General features: G+C 41.0%; 2 protein-coding genes across 2 annotated transcripts; both read left to right on the top strand.

Moving 5' to 3' along the window:
• Window positions 1-3,183: 3,183 nt before the first annotated feature.
• LOC142635227 (uncharacterized) lies at window positions 3,184-3,879 on the top strand. Its single transcript, XM_075809423.1, has 2 exons — window positions 3,184-3,420; window positions 3,526-3,879. Exons 1-2 carry the CDS (start codon window positions 3,184-3,186, stop codon window positions 3,877-3,879), a joined length of 591 nt encoding a protein of 196 aa, XP_075665538.1.
• A 2,504-nt stretch (window positions 3,880-6,383) lies between these two features.
• LOC142635226 (uncharacterized) lies at window positions 6,384-6,716 on the top strand. The gene has a single exon (XM_075809422.1). The coding sequence runs from the start codon at window positions 6,384-6,386 to the stop codon at window positions 6,714-6,716; it is 333 nt and encodes a 110-aa protein (XP_075665537.1).
• The last annotated feature ends 10,536 nt before the right edge of the window (window positions 6,717-17,252 follow it).

The raw sequence follows: 17,252 nt of genomic DNA, 5'->3' as shown, positions 1-17,252 counted from the left end.
GTAATTCATAATAATCTTTAGTTTTAGTAGTACTATTAGATGGAATTTTGAAAAGCCATGGGGGCCCCTTAGCTCCGCCCCTGTGTCCATCTAAATTACAAATACCAACCTAAAAGGAAATATTGTGAGACTTTACATCCCTGTTGACAACAAATGAAATCCTAGCATGTAAGCTAGAGAGTTTAAAGTGGACTTCAACTCAGAGAAAAAAGAAAGATTCAAGAACTAGGGTGGGGTGGAATGTATATACAACAGAGCCTTGGTAACACATTTGGAATCTCCTTCAAAGAGAACAAAGGGAAGCTTATGAAAAATTGACAGTTTGATAGCCTGAAAGTTTAGTTAGGGAGTGAGACTTGGCAAAGATTATACGATTACGTATTCTCCTAATGTTATTAAAGATTATGAGTTTATATTTAATTACCAGTCTCCATTCTGCCAAAAAAATAAATAAATAAATAGAAATTGCTAGAGCCACATAATGCAATAGTTAGCATATGAAATCGAGGTACTTTCTCCTATATAACATAATAATAAGTATCGAACTATTAATAATTACCCATTAAATAGTATCCATCCATTCTATTTTGTTTGTCCTATTTGAAAAGTCAAACTTTTTAAGAGAACATCATTTATTATCTTGTCTGTCTTATAAAAATATATAAATTTACAAAACTACCCTTAAATAAATTTATCAATTTTTAAAAAAAAAATAGTTATTCTTAATGAGGTAACTAAAAAAGTGTCCTAATTAGATTAATTTTTTAAATATTTGTTAGTTTTCTTTTCAAATAGTTTTGAAAATAAAGTAGGAGTATAATAGGAATATTAGTAAATTAATTAATTTTATTTTTAGAAATAGGACAACATTTTGGGACATCCCAAAATGGAATAGAAGATAAACAAACTAGGACGGAGGGAGTATTAAATAGGATTCCTATCTTCTAAATGATGACAATGACGTCGCTTCTTTTATCTTGTAATAAGCTTCTTCTTCTTTTAATCAAAGAAGGGCATAAACACGTCATTTGATTTGAGCTATGCATGTTGATGAGTTAGAAATTTATGATCGTCATTAACCAAGAGAAGACGTTATGCATTTATTACGCTCCTTGATGACAAAGTATAACGGACGGAGTAACGCTCACAGAGTGAGCTGTAAACTTCAGACAAAGATTTTGTAACGCACTAGTCGTTGAGCATAAATACAGCAATTCATTACCCATTAATGAGGCACACAACTATAAAAAGAGAAGGCAACAGAAGTTAAACGTACACAAAAATGCTCTACGAAAATCACTCTCCAGTCAATTCTCTCTAAAATCTTTCTCCCTTACTGACTTAAGCATCGGAGGTGGTTTGGCTAACGCCACATTGACGTGTTACTTTTCCACCCAGTTCATTTTGCAGGTTTTCCTCCAACAGAGACAACCCCAACCACAACTTCGTCCATCCACTACGACGAAGAGCTCAACTGCTGATTTTTTGCATCATCAATTTGGCATTGTCTGTGGGAAATGCTAATCATTCAAACCATCTTTCCTAATGACAAAAGAGTTCCTTAAGTACAAGATAGAGACAAAAGCTGTGCAACAGCAATAAATTCAAGCCCTCCTAAGTAATGTGGAAGAGCTGACTCGCCAGAATGAAGAGTTGCAAAAGACAATGGAATCCCAAAATGCAGAACGTCAGCGAACAGTTGAAAACCAAAATGAAGAAGAACAACTCAGAAGACTTGAAGGGCACAACAATGAATAAGAATCAAACTCCCAAGCCAACAGGCAAGACGGAACCTCAGGGGAAGATTCCTTCAGGATAGAAAATGAGCTTCGCAACATGAGAAAGGAGATGGATGAATTAAGAAGTGCCATGAAGGATAAATGTGGGGAAAATTTGGATGGGATGATTCGAAAGACAGACTCATAATTCACCACTGAAGTACTAAATCGTCCCCTCCCACCGAAATTCCGTCTCCCACAGCTGGAATCATATGACGGAACCAAGGATCCCTTGGATCACATTGAATCATTCAAGACATTGATGCTATTGTAGATGACCCCAGACAAAGGTGATGTATAGGGCATTCCTAACGACACTGAAATGAGTAGTCAGAGTATGGTTTAGCAAGATACCCCCAGGAACTATTGCAAATTTTGAACAACTCAGCAAAAGTTTTTTTCATCATTTCATTGGGGGGCAAAGACACAAGAAGCCAACCATTCATCTTCTCAACATTCAACAGGCAGAAGGAGAATCACTAAGACAGTACACAACCCGATTCAATAAGAAACTAATGCAAGTAGACGAAGCTAAAGATCAAGTAATCCTAACAACTTTCCAAGCAGGGTTGCTACTCGAGGATTTTACTTCTTAATCACCAAAATCCCACCAAAAATGGTCGCGAAATTGCTTTGAAAAGCTCAGAAGTACATAAATGCAGAAGACGCGGTGCTTGCAAAAGAAATGAAAGGAAAAAGGAAGAGAGAGAAAGGAACAAGCAGCAATCGCGATAAGAAGAAGGAGACACGAAGTGTTGGGCAGACCACAAGAAAAAAGAAGGAACTTTCAGTTAGGAGGCCAAAGCTCACTAACTTCACTCCTTTAATAATGCCAATTGAGCAAGTCTTGATGTAGATAAAGGAAAATCCCTCCCTGCAATGACCGAAGCCAATCAATGCTCCAGCAAAAAGAAAAGACAAAAACGAGTAATGTAGATTCCACCAGGACCACGAGCATTGCACCGACGAGTGTAGACATTTGAAAGACCAGGTGGAGACTTTAATCAGGCAAGGGAAGTTACAGAAGTATGTTAGGAAAGCGAAGCCCTACAGATACCAATGGAAGGGCGATAAAGACAAAGATCGAGAAGCAAGAGATAGCAAACCTCCTACAGGAGAGATAAAGACGATCTTAGGAGGATTGATGGCTGGCGAAATACTAAAGTCCTTGAAAAAAGCCAATGAGAAAGAAATAAATAGTGTCCATTCATGACTCCCTCCAGTGAAGATGCCAAGGAATGACGAACCTGATATCGTCTTCTCAAAGAGAGACAGCTGCGGCATTAAACAACCCCATGACGATCCATTGGTAATCATGGTCAGAGTAGAAGAATTCAACATCCACCGGGTACTTATTGACAATGGAAGCTCAGCAGATATCATATACTTACCTGTGTTTTAGCAAATGAAACTGGACAAGAGAAGAATCAAGCATTTCACCTCTCCTCTGGTGAGCTTCACTGGGGATAGAATCATCCCTAGGGGCATCGTCACTCTAATCATGATTGCAAGCACTTACCAAGCACTAATCACCAAGGAAATTGATTTTCTCATAGTTGGCTGCCCTTCAACATACAATATCATCTTAGGAAGACCTGCACTCAACAGGCTAAGAGCAGCAACGCCAAAATATTACTTGAAGGTGAAATTTCCAATAGCCCATAAGATATGAGAAATCAGAGGAGATCAAGTTTCGGCAAGAGAGTGCTACCAAGCTGCCTTAACATCTGGGGAGAACCACACATAGGTGATCAATGAACCAGAGCCCATCTTCGAACCATCAGAAACACCACAAGAAGTTGAGGTCACCCTAGGAGATTCGTCAAAGGTATTAAAGATAGGATTAGCATTCCCAACTCTGAAGAAAGAGAAGATGATTTCCCTCTTAAGGGCAAACCAAGATGTTTTCACCTGGAAACATGAGGATATGCTTGGAATTGATAGGAAGATCATACAACATCGTCCCAATGTCAACCTAGAGTGCAAACCTGTACAGCAGAAGCAGAGAATATTTACACTAGAGCACAACAAAGCAGTAACTGAAGAAGTAGAGAAGCTACTAGAAGCTGGTTTCATTAGGGAAGTCTTCTACCTAGATTGACTAGCAAACGTGGTAATGGTAAAAAAGACCAATGGCAAATGGAGGATGTGCGTTGATTTCATAAACTTGAACAAAGTCTGCCTAAAGGATAGTTTTCCCTTGCCAAGGATTGATTAACTGGTAGACTCAACTGCTGGACACTAGCTCTTAAGTTTCATGGTTGCATTTTCTGGATACAACCAGATCCTCATGGACGAAGAAGATCAAGAAAATACCTCGTTCATCACCAACCAAGGGTTGTACTGCTACAAAGTTATGCCTTTTGGATTGAAGAACGTAGGAGCCACATACTAAAGATTGGTGAACCGTTTGTTCTCTCATCAAATTGGAAGGAATGTGGAAGTATACGTAGACGATATGCTAGTGAAAGTAAGGACGAAGCCAACCATTTGGACGATCTGAAAGAAACCTTCAGCACACTACGTAAGTACAATATGAAATTAAACCCCACAAAGTGTGTTTTTTACTGTTGCTTCAGGAACATTCTTGGGATTCATGGTGTCCCAACAAGGCATAAAGGCAACTCCAAAAAAAGTAAATGCAATAATTGAGGTCAAATCACCAAAAATAGTGAAGGTGGTTTAGAGCTTGACAAGAAAGGTATTAAAGATAGGATCAGCACTCCCGACTCTGAAGAAAGAGAAGATGATTTCCCTCTTGAAGGAAAACCAAGATGTTTTCACCTGGAAACATAAGAATATGCCTGGAATTGATAGGAAGATCATACAACATCGTCTCAACGTCAACCCAAAGTGCAAACCTGTACAGCAAAAGCAGATAATATTTACACCAAAGCGCAACAAAGCAGTAACTGAAGAAGTAGAGAAGCTACTAGAAGTTGGTATCATCAAGGAAGTCTTCTACCCAGATTGACTAGCAAACGTGGTAATGATAAAAAAGAGCAATGGCAAATGAAGGATGTGCGTTGATTTCACAGACCTAAACAAAGCCTACCCAAAGGATAGCTTCCCCTTGCGAAGGATTGATCAACTGGTAGACTCAACTGCTGGACACAAGCTCTTAAGTTTCATGGACGCATTTTATGGATACAACCAGATCCTCATGGACGAAGAAGATCAAGAGAAGACCTCATTCGACACCAGCCAAGGGTTGTATTGCTACAAAGTTATGCCTTTTGTATTGAAGAACGCAGGAGCCACATATCAAAGATTGGTGAACCGCATGTTCTCTCACCAAATTGGAAGGAATGTGAAAGTATATGTAGAAAATATGCTGGTGAAAAGCAGGGATGAAGCCAACCATTTGGACGATCTGAAAGAAACCTTCAGCACACTACGTAAGTACAATATGAAATTAAACCCTGCAAAGTCTGTTTTTGCTGTTGCTTCGGGGAAATTCTTGGGATTCATGGTGTCCCAATGAGGCATAAAGGCAAATCCAGACAAAGTAAATGCAATAATTGAGGTCAAATCACCAAAAACAATGAAGGTGGTTTAGAGCTTGACAGGAAAGGTCACAACTCTAAACAAATTCTTCTCCAGGGCAAATGACAAGTGCATGCCATTCTTAGTGAACTGACGAATGTGAAGAAGCCCTTGCAAAATTAAAAGAGTACTTGACGAAGCCACCATTGCTAAGTCCCTCGGTGATGGGAGAAAATCTATACCTCTATTTAGCAGTGTATAACACCGCAGTAAGTTCGGTACTGATCAGAGAAGAAAAAAATGTCCAGAAGCCAGTCTACTAAACCAATTCAGCATTCCAGGGAGTAGAGGCAAATTACCCAAGGATGGAAAAGATAGCTTTTGCATTGGTGGTCATTTCCAGGAAACTCCATCCTTACTTCCAAGCATACTCCATCATTGTCATGACAGGTCAACCAATAAGAAAAATGATGAACAAGATAGATGCAGCAAGATGACTCATTCAATGGACAGTTGAACTGGGCCAATTAGATATCGAATATCGGCCTCGAACAGCAATCAAAGCCCAAGTACTGGCAGACTTCATCGCAGAATTCACCTACCCTTACAAGGAAGAAGAACTCCCCATGGAAACATAGAGGGTCCAAACAGATGGATATGAAACGAAGAAAGTAGGAGGGGCAAGAGTAGTGCTTATATGCTCATATCTCCTAAAAAAGAAATATTGAAGTATGCAATTAGACTACAATTCTCAACAACGAATAATGAGGTTGCGTATGAAGCATTGCTAACAGGATTAAGTCTAGCAAAAGCTCTCAGAGCAAAGAATCTTATCATCCAAGCTGATTCTCAGCTCATAATTGGACAGGCGAAGGGAGACTATGAAGCCAAAGAAGAGAGAATGCAAAAGTACCTGAAGATCGTCCAATAACTCTCGCAGCACTTTAACAGCCTAGACTTTGTGCAAATCCCTTAAGCCAAAAATGCAGAAATTGAATTCCTAGCAAGATTGGCCTCATCAGATGACTATAATGCGCTCTCCGAATCATGTATAGAGATAAGGGGCAACCAAGTACAGAAGGTGAGCAGATTCTAAAGATAAAAGAACAAGACAAGTAGATGACTCCCATCTTCCGTTATTTGAAAGAAGGATGGCTCCCAGAAGATAAAACAGAAGCAAGGAAGATACAGATCAGAGCAGCCCACTTCGTCATTATTGACGATATACTGTACAAACAAGGTTGTTCACTCCCATACTTAAGATGTGCTGACTTAGAAGAAGTAGATTATATGCTCCGCGAGATACACAAAGGAATTTGTGGAAATCATGCTAGAGCAAGGTCTTTAGCAGGAAAAGCACTCAGAGCAGGATACTACTGGTCGACTTTACAGAAGGACACACACGATCTCGTCAGAGCATGCGATAAGGGTCAACGCTTTGCAAATGTCTAGACGTGACCAGGAGAGACGATGACACCCATATCCTCACCATGGCCCTCGCCCAATGGGGAATTGACATTATGGGCCCACTCCCTTTAGGGAAGAAGCAACTCAGATTTCTAATTGTTGCAATTGATTACTTCACGAAATGGGTAGAAGCAGAACTAGTAGCAACGATAACAGAGGCTAAAATCACCAACTTTGTGTGGAAGAACATCATTAACTGGTTTGGAGTCCTACACATCATAATATCGGACAATAGAAAGTAGTTTGACAATCCCAAATTTCAAAAATTTTGCCGAGACTTAGGAATCAAGAACCACTACTCTTCTTCAAGACACCCTTAAGCTAATGGTCAAACAAAAGTGACAAACAGAAGCCTGCTCAAAATTATCAAAACTCAGCTTGAGGGGGCAAAGGGGGCATAGTCTGAAGAACTACCAAATGTCCTTTGGGCATATAGGATGACCACAAGAGTTCCAACAGGAGAAACGCCATTCAGACTGACATTTGGCACTGAAGCCGTCATACTAGTGGAAGTGGGACTGACGAGCCTCCAAGTCAAAACTTATGAAGGTCAGAAGAACCAGTAGGATCTTAACAGCAACTTAGATCTAATTGATGAAGTCAGAAAGGAGCCATGAAGCGAATGGCCAAACACAAGGAAGAAATGGCCAAATACTACGACAGAAAAAGTCAAAGTAAGAAGGTTCAACACAGGAGACCTCGTCCTCAGGAAGATATCACAGGCAACAAAGGACTCATCCAAAGGAAAACTGGGACCAGCCTGGGAAGGCCCCTCATGTATTTATTTTGTAAGCAACGTTCTTCTTGGGGTGATAGACAAAACACCCGTTGCTCGGCTTTTGCTAAAAGTCTGAGATTTCTTAATATGGTGATGACTTTTGTTCTACATCCTCTGTCTCACTATAACTCTATCATAGAGCCCTGTGCTCAATTTTTGTTTTTCCTCTTACAACATATTTCTATTAACTTCCCCTCTCACTTTATTCTATCCCTCATATATGTCTATAGGGATACGGCAACCCATAATAAGCTCATTTTTCCTTTGACTATCACGCGAATCATTCGCCATTTTTCTGTCACTTATCCCGCATCGAACCACTTTTCTGTCATATGTGCTATAAACGCTGCTACCGTTAAATGGAGCGAGGCGTAGCTTCGACCAAGGCAAACCAGGACGGTGATTCCTCTGGCTTCTTCAACTCCATCCACCTCCACTCCTTCTTCTTCTGCTGGTGGGGTGACTCTTAAGGACATCATGGCATAGCTTGTGTGCATGGATACTCGCCTTGACACTCTCAGTGATAAGTTATGTCAAGTGAACACCTGTGTTGGTCATATTGCACAACGACAGGTTGCCATGGGGGGTTTCACTACTTACTCTTTTCCATCTCCACCAACTTCAGAGGATGAGAGTGATGATGGCTCTGGTAGTGATGATGCTAATGAGGGCGATGGTGCTAGCTCTTCCAATGATACTAAGATGGCTGCTTGAGTTACATACCCTTTGTCACTCGTGACAAAAAAAGAGAGTAGTTCTGGGATGGGTGTAGTCATATACATAGGGGGAGAGTTAGTTTAGGTGACTTCTATTAAAGGGAATGTCTATATTTTGAGGGATGTAGTGAGGACTTATGTATCTTTTTCTTCTCTTTCTATTTTAGATACATTGTTCATGTACCTTTGGTCTTGTGACCACTTTATGATAGCAAACCTTGTACTTATTGATGATATATATACATTTGAGGTTGTTATTACAGTTCTTTCACCTATCTCTTCATGTGTTGTTTCTTTTCTCTCTTTATACACATGCTTCTTATTAATTGTATGCAATCTTTTATTTTCTGTCTCACACTAAGATGCCTTGATGAGTTTTGTTTAAAGTGTTTCAGAAATATAGGTTGTCAAAGTCTTCCTTACTATGAACTCTCTTCTTGCAAAGTTTTTCAAGAGTTTGTGTTAGGATAGATTTTATTATATTCAACAAGTGAGTATGAGTTGAGTGATTTATGAATTCTCTCATATGTTCATTTGTTTGTTGTGGTTTTGTCACGGATTGCCAAATGGGGAGATTGTTAGAACATATGTGATTCGTGTTAAGAACATATGTCATCATGTATTGGCTAATCCTTTGACAAAACGCACTTTACTTGTATTTGGGTAGATCTACGATGTGTTTAATACTTCAAGGAACAAGGTTTCAAGTTCAAGTGTTAAAGTCATGCAAGTCTATTCAAGAATTAAGTAATGAAGTGCAGGTTTTTCAAGCTCGATAGCTAGTATCGATTGAGATTTAAAAGACTGTCTAAGCCTGAAGCTCGACAGTTGCTCAACAGATAAGGTATCTATCGAGAATTATGAAAATCAGATTTTCAGTTCTAACTCCATTCCAGTCTGTGAGTATGTGTTTGGGCTTTCTTTTTTCATAACCCTAAACATATATAATAATTATTTTAAAGACCGTCACAGAGAGCACAATTGCACAAGTGTGAAGCAATTCATGCAAATTGTGGCCGAAAACCTAGTTTGCCCTAATTCATCTTGAAGAAGTTGCTGTGTTTGTACACCGTAGGGTTCTGTGACCAAGCAACTTCATGATCTTCATCATGTGATGAACTGAAGAACTTTGTAGCCAACATCCTTCTCAAGTTGATGATTAAGTCGCGTACTGGGATTCGCACATCTATTGGTTAGTCACGTATTGGGAGTCGTTCATTGAAATTAAAGATTGTCACTACAGAAAAAGTCCAATTGGGTATTGGGGTAAGGGTTCAACTGTAGGTTGGTATAAGGCACTGGGATTCCTTTACTTATAACCGCTTATTGTGATAATAGTGAATTCTCAGAAGTGGTGACCTTAAAATCACCCAATGGGGTTTTTGCCTTAGAGGTTCTCCCCATTCAAAAACAAATCACCTTGTCAACTTTATTTTCCGCTGCATTTTATTTTTAGTTAGTGATTTGTTTGTGCTACCATGTACATTGCAAGTCAATTTGATTAATTAATCAATTTGGGTAATTTATCAATTAATTCATCACAATGGGTAATACATTTTTGGCCTATCAAAAACTCTCTACAAAGCCCGTTGCTACGTGGCATCTCTAAAGCCCATTGCTACACAACACTCTAACAAAGCCCGTTGTTACACGATACCTCTAAAGCACGTTACTACATGGCACCTTTACAAAACCCGTTGCTACACGGCACGTCCAAAGCCCGTTGCTACACGGCACTCCCAAAGCCCGTTGCTACACGGCACTCTTACTAAATCCGTTGCTACAAGGCAATATTTTTACAAAATCTCAAACTATTTTACAAAGCCCAAATACTATTTTGGCACCTACTTTACAATGCCCAAATACTATTTTGGCACCTATTTTATAAAGCCCAAATACTATTTTGGCAACTATCCATAGAGCCCAATATTATTTTAGCAACTATTTCTAAAAGCCGAATATTATTTTGGCAACTATTCCTAAAAACCCAATATTATTTTGACAACTATTCCTAAAGCTCAATATTATTTTGGCAAAAGCCCATGTATATCACTCATGGAAAAACTCTTCATTTTGTAGGGATAACCAAGCCCAAAGAAGCTCAATTACAAGGCCCAGCTGACCCTGCCCAACTCACATACAAATCCCAGCAGCTAAAGCTCACGTGAGCTGACCAACCAAGTTTTAGCACAACGTGACAGTTAGAGCCCATTGTCATCCGTTCCAACTTGCCCAATCAGATCAAAAGAGGACACGTGTCCAGCAGGGGTTAAACTTTTCCTTGCCAAGCTAATTTCCATAATTTCTCATGTGACACAAAGCTGAGGTGACATGACATAAAGCTGGGAAGCTTCAGCTAGCTATCTCCCTTCTCTTCTCCAACCCATTCAATCAAGGGCTAAGGGTAGCCATAACCAAACCATGAAAGCTCCTGCAACAACTTGAAAATAGCAAATTATCTTGCCAAAAACATGTACTTTCTGGTTCATGGACTAAGCACATGAACCTAAATGGGAAAACTTAGGAAAATGTGGTTTGGAGGGCACCAAAGGGATCCCCAACAGAGTTCCAAGCAAAGGGCTCCAAGATTGACACCTAGCTTAGGGTGATGCAATCTGCCCTAGGGAGCTCTGATTCTAGTAGTAGCAAAACCAAGATCATTAGCCTAACATATACCTTAATCCCATTAGTTGAGGATAAATCTGTGTTTAATACCAAATCAGAACCCCAGCTGTTATTATCCAAAACAGCAAGAACATTCTAAAAGCTGAGCTTACCACTCTTGGTCCAAATCCTAGGAATGATTCTCTAAGGATTTTCTGAAGCTTGAGGCTAATTTAATAGAGATTATTTGCTAATCACGCCCTAAAACTCAACTATAAATAAAAGCTCCCCATCAACACTCCAACACACACTAAGGACACCAATCCAGAAGAACTCTCTGAAAACTTCTCTATTATCTTCTCCTTCATTCTCTAAAAACTCTTAGTGAGGTTATGAGTCTCTGAGTTCTTAGTTTCAAACCCAGAAACTAAGCTCTTCAGCCAATAGCTCACAAATACTCCTCACATCTCTACTTATAAACTTTTACCTGTCCCCAGCAAAAAGTCCCAGCAACTTTACTAAACACTCTCTCTCACTACTCATACTACCTGAAATGTCCCTCATTACTCACTACTTATACTATATCCATGAGCATACCTTGGCACCATAATGATCTTGCTGCGCTAGCTGGAATCTCTCTCTCTCTCCCTTCATCTCACACTAAGTTTTCCTCATTATTTGTTATAATGGAGCCCATAATATTAATTTACTCATTTACTATTGAAGGTTATGATGTAACTGTTACTATAGAATTTTTTCCTCGTGTTATTGTATTTGAAGACTCTTCTCCAGAGCCAATGAATGATGAGTTTAAAAATGTAGATACTTTCCTTAATCTGTGAAATAGCTAACAACAGTTTTCCCTCTGGGTCATCTACAATACCCTAGAGGTGAAAAGTGGGGCTTGCTGCAAGGCAAACATATCTCTCCATCTTGGACAGTAGAAAATAGTTTCTCTGGGCTACTCATAACACGAGTACCATGGATGACATTGCAAACAAGTGTGCTGGGCTACGGTTATTCTGATAAAGAGGAAAGCGAGGTGGACCTGACACCACCAATGACGAAAGCAGGGCATGTGTTGGCTGGAAAATTTTGCACAAAAAGAAGGGTGAGTCTAGAGTCAATGTCAAAGGTGCTGAAGGCTGCATGGCGAACCGAGAAGAACTTAAAGGTCAGCGACATGGGCGGTAACAAGGTGCTATTCCGTTTCGAGGATGCAAAAGATCTTGATAGAGTCCTCTTGCTCAACCCCTAGTCGTTCGACAAATACTTGGTGGTTCTCCCTAAACTAGGGGTGGGGGAAACAATAAACAAGTTGGCTTTTAACAGAGCATTATTTTGGGTACAGATTCATGGGCTTCCCACTATGTACCAAACAAAGGAAGCTAGCTTACGAATAAGGGGAATACTAGGGGATGTAGAGAAGGTCGACATGGATGAGAAAGGATTTTTCCTGGGAAGATACCTTAGAATACAGGTGGCGGTGGATTTAAAACAGCCGTTATGCCGAGGATGACGAGTTCGCATTGGGGAATCAACAGCGACGTGGGTCGATTTCAAATATGAGAGATTACCAATATTTTTCTATTGGTGTGGGATGATGGACCATGACAAGCGTGATTGCCTATAGTGGTTACGCAGCAAAGAAACTCTGCGACAGGAGAAGTAATATGGCCCGTGGATGTGTGTGACTCAAGATCGCCTCCAAAGGCTGCAATTGGTCACTGCGTCAAATAAAAGTATCGCTGAACCAAAACGGATGGGTGAAGATGATGAGGAGTTGGGTTCGATGAGCTGTGGATCGGAGAAGAGGACGGTTGCCCAACAACAGGATCACGTGACTGCTGACGTGGAACCCACCAGGCCTAAAATCAAAAATTCAGAACAGCTGCATCCACTTGGGGCAGTGAAAATTTTGCGTAATCTAACTATCGCGAATTTCGATAAGCAATTAAGAGAGATTGATGCCGCTATCACAGCTGTTACTCCGAATCTAGCAGTTACTCCATTAACAGAGGCAATCTCAGATCTTGCAAATAATACGACGAAGAAGGTGGATTATATTAATTCAAATAGGAAAGGTACAGAGCATGAAACGATGATGGGCCTTAATGGTGGGCTTACACATGTACTGGGCTTAAGGAAAATTGGTTTGGCCTTAGAGCCACCCTATTCTCATAATAATAACGTGGGCCAAGACTTAAGTCCAGCTCACAACCTATTTTCTATATGATCATATCCCAAAAAGCTATCAGGTGGGACTAGAGCAAGAGAGGTGACGGGCACTACTCAAAGAAAGAAAAAACAAGGACGAAAAGTGGCGGGTAAGGAAAACTCCATGCAAGATGTACGTGAACATGAGCATGGGGAGGAGGTAGTTCATGATATGGTGGAAGTGACAGAGGACAATGAGGGAGGGCTGAAAAGAAAAATACACTCACCATTGAAAGAAATAGTTCTAGAAGAGGACGTGGGGAAGAAATAGAAGATAGACAAGGAAGTTTTGGTACTTAGTAAACTCATGGCACAACAACTAGGATCGGCGGTGGTTGCGGGACAGCACCACCAGGAGCAACGAGTGCTGTATGCTGGAACTGTTAGGGGCTTGGGAACCCCTGCACAATTAAAACCCTCCAGAAAGTGATTTTGGAGGAAGATTCCATTTTGGTCTTTGTGATTGAGACCAAGCTAATAGTATCAGAAATGGAAGGAATAAAGAGCAAAATGGATCGGCAACAAGGTCTAGTAGTGCCTAGTGTAAGGAGGGGAGGGGGTCTGACACTTCTATGGAGAAATTCAACGAAGGTGGATGGTCAAAATTTTTCTCGTCACCATATTGACGCTATAGTTACTAACGATAATGGTAACAGGAAGTGGAGGTTTACTGGTTTCTATGGTCACCCAGAAATGAGTAGAAGGGAGGAATCGTGGCAACTGTTGGAGGAGCTAGAAAAAAGATACTCTATCCCGTGGATTTGCATGGGGGACTTTAACGAATTACTACACTTAGGGGAGAAGGTGGGTGGTAAATTACGACCAAAATGGCAGATGAACAACTTCAGGGCAACGATAAACTGCTGCAAGCTCTAAGACCTGGGTTACATTGGAGCGGATTATACTTGGAGTAGGAAACTGGGGGAACGCGGCTAGGTCAGGGAACATCTGGACAGGGCTTTGGTATCTTCAGATTGGTTGAGGTTGTTCCCAAGGGTCAAGCTATATCACGTGGCTACCTCAAGGTCAGATCATAGTATGTTGGTCCTCAAAACACCCCAGAATGGATAGAGAGCGCCTAGAAGAAAAAAATTGTTTAGGTTTGAATCTATGTGGCTACGAGACGAACAATGCAAGGATGTGGTTAATGAAGCATGGGAGAGAGGAAGGAGTATGGATACTCAAAACCAGTTCACACAGTGTTTGGAGGAATGTAGGAGGTCACTCTCTGCCTGGAACAATACTACGTTTAGTCACGTAGGCAAGAAGATTGCAGCACTACAGAAAAAACTTCAAGGGCTGGAAGGGAGACGGAATGGTCTTGCATGGATGGAGGAGATTCATGCTATGAAGATGGAGTTGAACAAACTAATGGTGGTTGAAGAAGATATGTGTCATCAAAGATCGAGGAATTTCTAGTTGAGGCTAGGTGATCATAATACTTCTTTCTTTCATGCCAAGGCTTCCAATAGACACCAACGAAATACCATTCACCGAATTAGGGATTCTAATGACACTTGGCAAGAGGATGAAGAGGTGATCGATAGGAATTTTGTGGAGTATTTTGAGCAACTCTTTACATCCTCTCAACCGACTGTCAGTGCAGAACTTATTGATGCCATTCATTCCAAAGTAACTGACAAGATGAACTCCAGACTTTTACAAGAATTCCAAGCTTATGAGGTAGAGCAAGCTTTGAAGCAAATGCACCCTATGAAGGCTCTAGGACCCGATGGTATGCCCCCTTTATTTTACAAGCATTTTTGGCCTACTGTCAAATCCATTCTTATACAAACTGTTTTGAATTTTCTTAACCATGGTGTAGCTCCCCCCCAGTTTCATTAAACCCACATTGTTCTTATTCCTAAAACCAAAAATCCTGAGAAAGTGACGAACTACCGACCAATTAGTTTGTGCAATGTGGCCTACAAGCTTGCATCTAAAGCAGTGGCGAACAGGATGAAGATGGTTCTGCAGGATATAGTGTAAGAATCAAAGTGCTTTCGTATCGAAAAGCCTCATCACTGATAACGTGTTAGTGGCCCATGAGATAATGCACCACATCAACAGGAAGAAGAAGGGTAAATATCGGGAGATGGTCTTGAAGCTAGATATGAGTAAGGCTTATGATCGGGTGGAATGGAGCTATCTACAACAAATAATGGCCAAGTTGGGATTCCATGAGAATTGGACACGTTTAGTCATGAGGTGTGTTTCATCTGTTACTTATACGATACACATCAATGGGAAGCCTTGTGGTCAAATTATCCCAACAAGAGGTTTGCGTCAGAGGGACTCACTATCACCTTACCTATTCCTTATCTGTGCTGAAGGTTTATCTGCACTACTACACAAGGCTGTCCAAAGAAAGGAGTTAAGAAGTGTAGCAGCATCAGCAAGAGGGCCTAGAATCTCACACTTATTTTTTGATTATGATAGCCTGATATTTGGGAGGGTCACAGTAAAGGAATGCGAGGAGATACAGCAGATATTGCAAGTGTATGAAGCATCCTCGGGCCAACAATTAAACAGGAATAAGACTTCTTTGTTCTTCAGTCACAATACAGCCAACGGGGTAAGAGAGACGATTAAGACGATGTTTGGGGCAAAGGTCATTAAACTAGCGGGGTGAAAGGAAAAATTACTTTCGAGTGCAGGAAAGGAGATTCTGATAAAGGCGGTCGCCCAAGCAGTACCATCATATACAATGAGCTGTTCCAAGCTCCCTAACACCCTATGTGACGAGTTGACCAGGATGGTGAGACAATTCTGGTCGGGACAAGTGAAAGAGGAGAAGAAGCTAGCATAGATGAGTTGGGAGAAGATGTGTCTGGCAAAAGAAAAAGGTGGAATGAGTTTTAGGGACCTAAAACTGTTCAACATGGCTCTATTGGTGAAACAGGGGTGGCGCTTATAGACGAACGCATCCTTACTGTTTTGTAGAGTTTACAAAGCCAAATACTTCCCAAGGTGTAATTTCCTAGAGGCCACTTTGGGTAACCAACCATCTTTTGCTTGGAGAAGTATATTGTCAGCTCAGGTAGTGGTCAAACGAGGCGTACGATGGCAAGTAGGTGATGGTGAATAGATTCAGGTATGGAGGGACAAGTGGCTTCATAACCCGAGCACATATAGGGTTGTCACACCTGAGCGGGCTGATCTACAAGTGACACGGGTCGGTGACCTAATTGATAGTGACAGAATGGAGTGGAAGGAGCACCTGATACGCCGATGTTTCCTCCCTCAGGATGTGGATGCAATCTTAAGCATCCCCCTAAGTGCACATGGTGCTAGGGATCATTTGATATGGGCAGCAAGTAAAAACAGGAATTTTTCGGTGCAAAGTGCTTATAGGCTGGCCCAAGAAATGTCCACTAGGGGGAATTCGCCTGAAAGCTTAGATCCTGCTACCTTGAAAAAAGCTTGGAGAGATCTATGGAGTATGCATGTGCCAGATAAGATCAAGCACTTTGCATGGAAAGCTTGCAAAGACATTCTGGCCACAAAGGAGAATCTAGGGAAGAGAAACATCATCAAGGATAATCTTTGCCAGTCATGTGGGAAAGCTCCGGAGTCGGCTGTTCATATTTTCTAGTTATGTGATAGCGCAAAGGAGGTATGGTCGTTCAGTAAATTGATTTTTCCCTTTAAGATCGACCCATCATGGAAATTCATAGACGTGATGTGGAAATTACAGAAGTGCTCGAATGTATGCCCAAGCTTGGTAGAGCGTACTATTATGGTATGCTGGGGAATATGGAAACACCGAAATGAGGTTCGACATGGTGGGGTGCGCCAAACTGGATTAGCCATTGTGAGAAGCTCTATAAGGATTTTGGATAAGTTTCAAGTAGCAAATGAGCCACCACAAACCACAAGACCGTCATCCACAAAGGAGATTAAATGGTGTACTCCACAACCGGGAAGCTACAAAGTCAATATAGATGGCGCAGTTTTTTCCAAATAGAAGCAGGCGGGATCGGGGTGGTCATACGTGACTCAAAAGGAGAAGTGATAGCTGCTTTAAGCCAAAAGCTTGCTCACCCCTTAGGTACGTTGGAGACTGAAGCCAAAGCATTGGAGGTCGGGGTCCAATTTGCCTTGGATGTGGGGGTCTGAGATGTAACTTTCAAGGGAGACACTATGAACATATACAATGCACTTAAAGGAGTGGGTGAAATGTCTACATCAGAGCAAAATATCATA

Source organism: Castanea sativa, chromosome 5 (genome assembly GCF_040712315.1).
Source record: "Castanea sativa cultivar Marrone di Chiusa Pesio chromosome 5, ASM4071231v1".
Classification (NCBI taxonomy): domain Eukaryota; kingdom Viridiplantae; phylum Streptophyta; class Magnoliopsida; order Fagales; family Fagaceae; genus Castanea; species Castanea sativa.
This window is presented reverse-complemented; position numbering and strand designations above follow the sequence as displayed.

What these genes read in the sequence shown, in the direction of transcription:
- LOC142635227 (XM_075809423.1), top strand. Translation starts at nt 3,184, where the DNA reads ATGAAACTGGACAAGAGAAGAATCAAGCATTTCACCTCTCCTCTGGTG. An exon ending in CGCCAAAATATTACTTGAAG is followed by an intron (nt 3,421 to 3,525) that starts GTGAAATTTCCA and finishes AACCACACATAG; the next exon opens with GTGATCAATGAACCAGAGCC.
- LOC142635226 (XM_075809422.1), top strand. Translation starts at nt 6,384, where the DNA reads ATGACTCCCATCTTCCGTTATTTGAAAGAAGGATGGCTCCCAGAAGAT.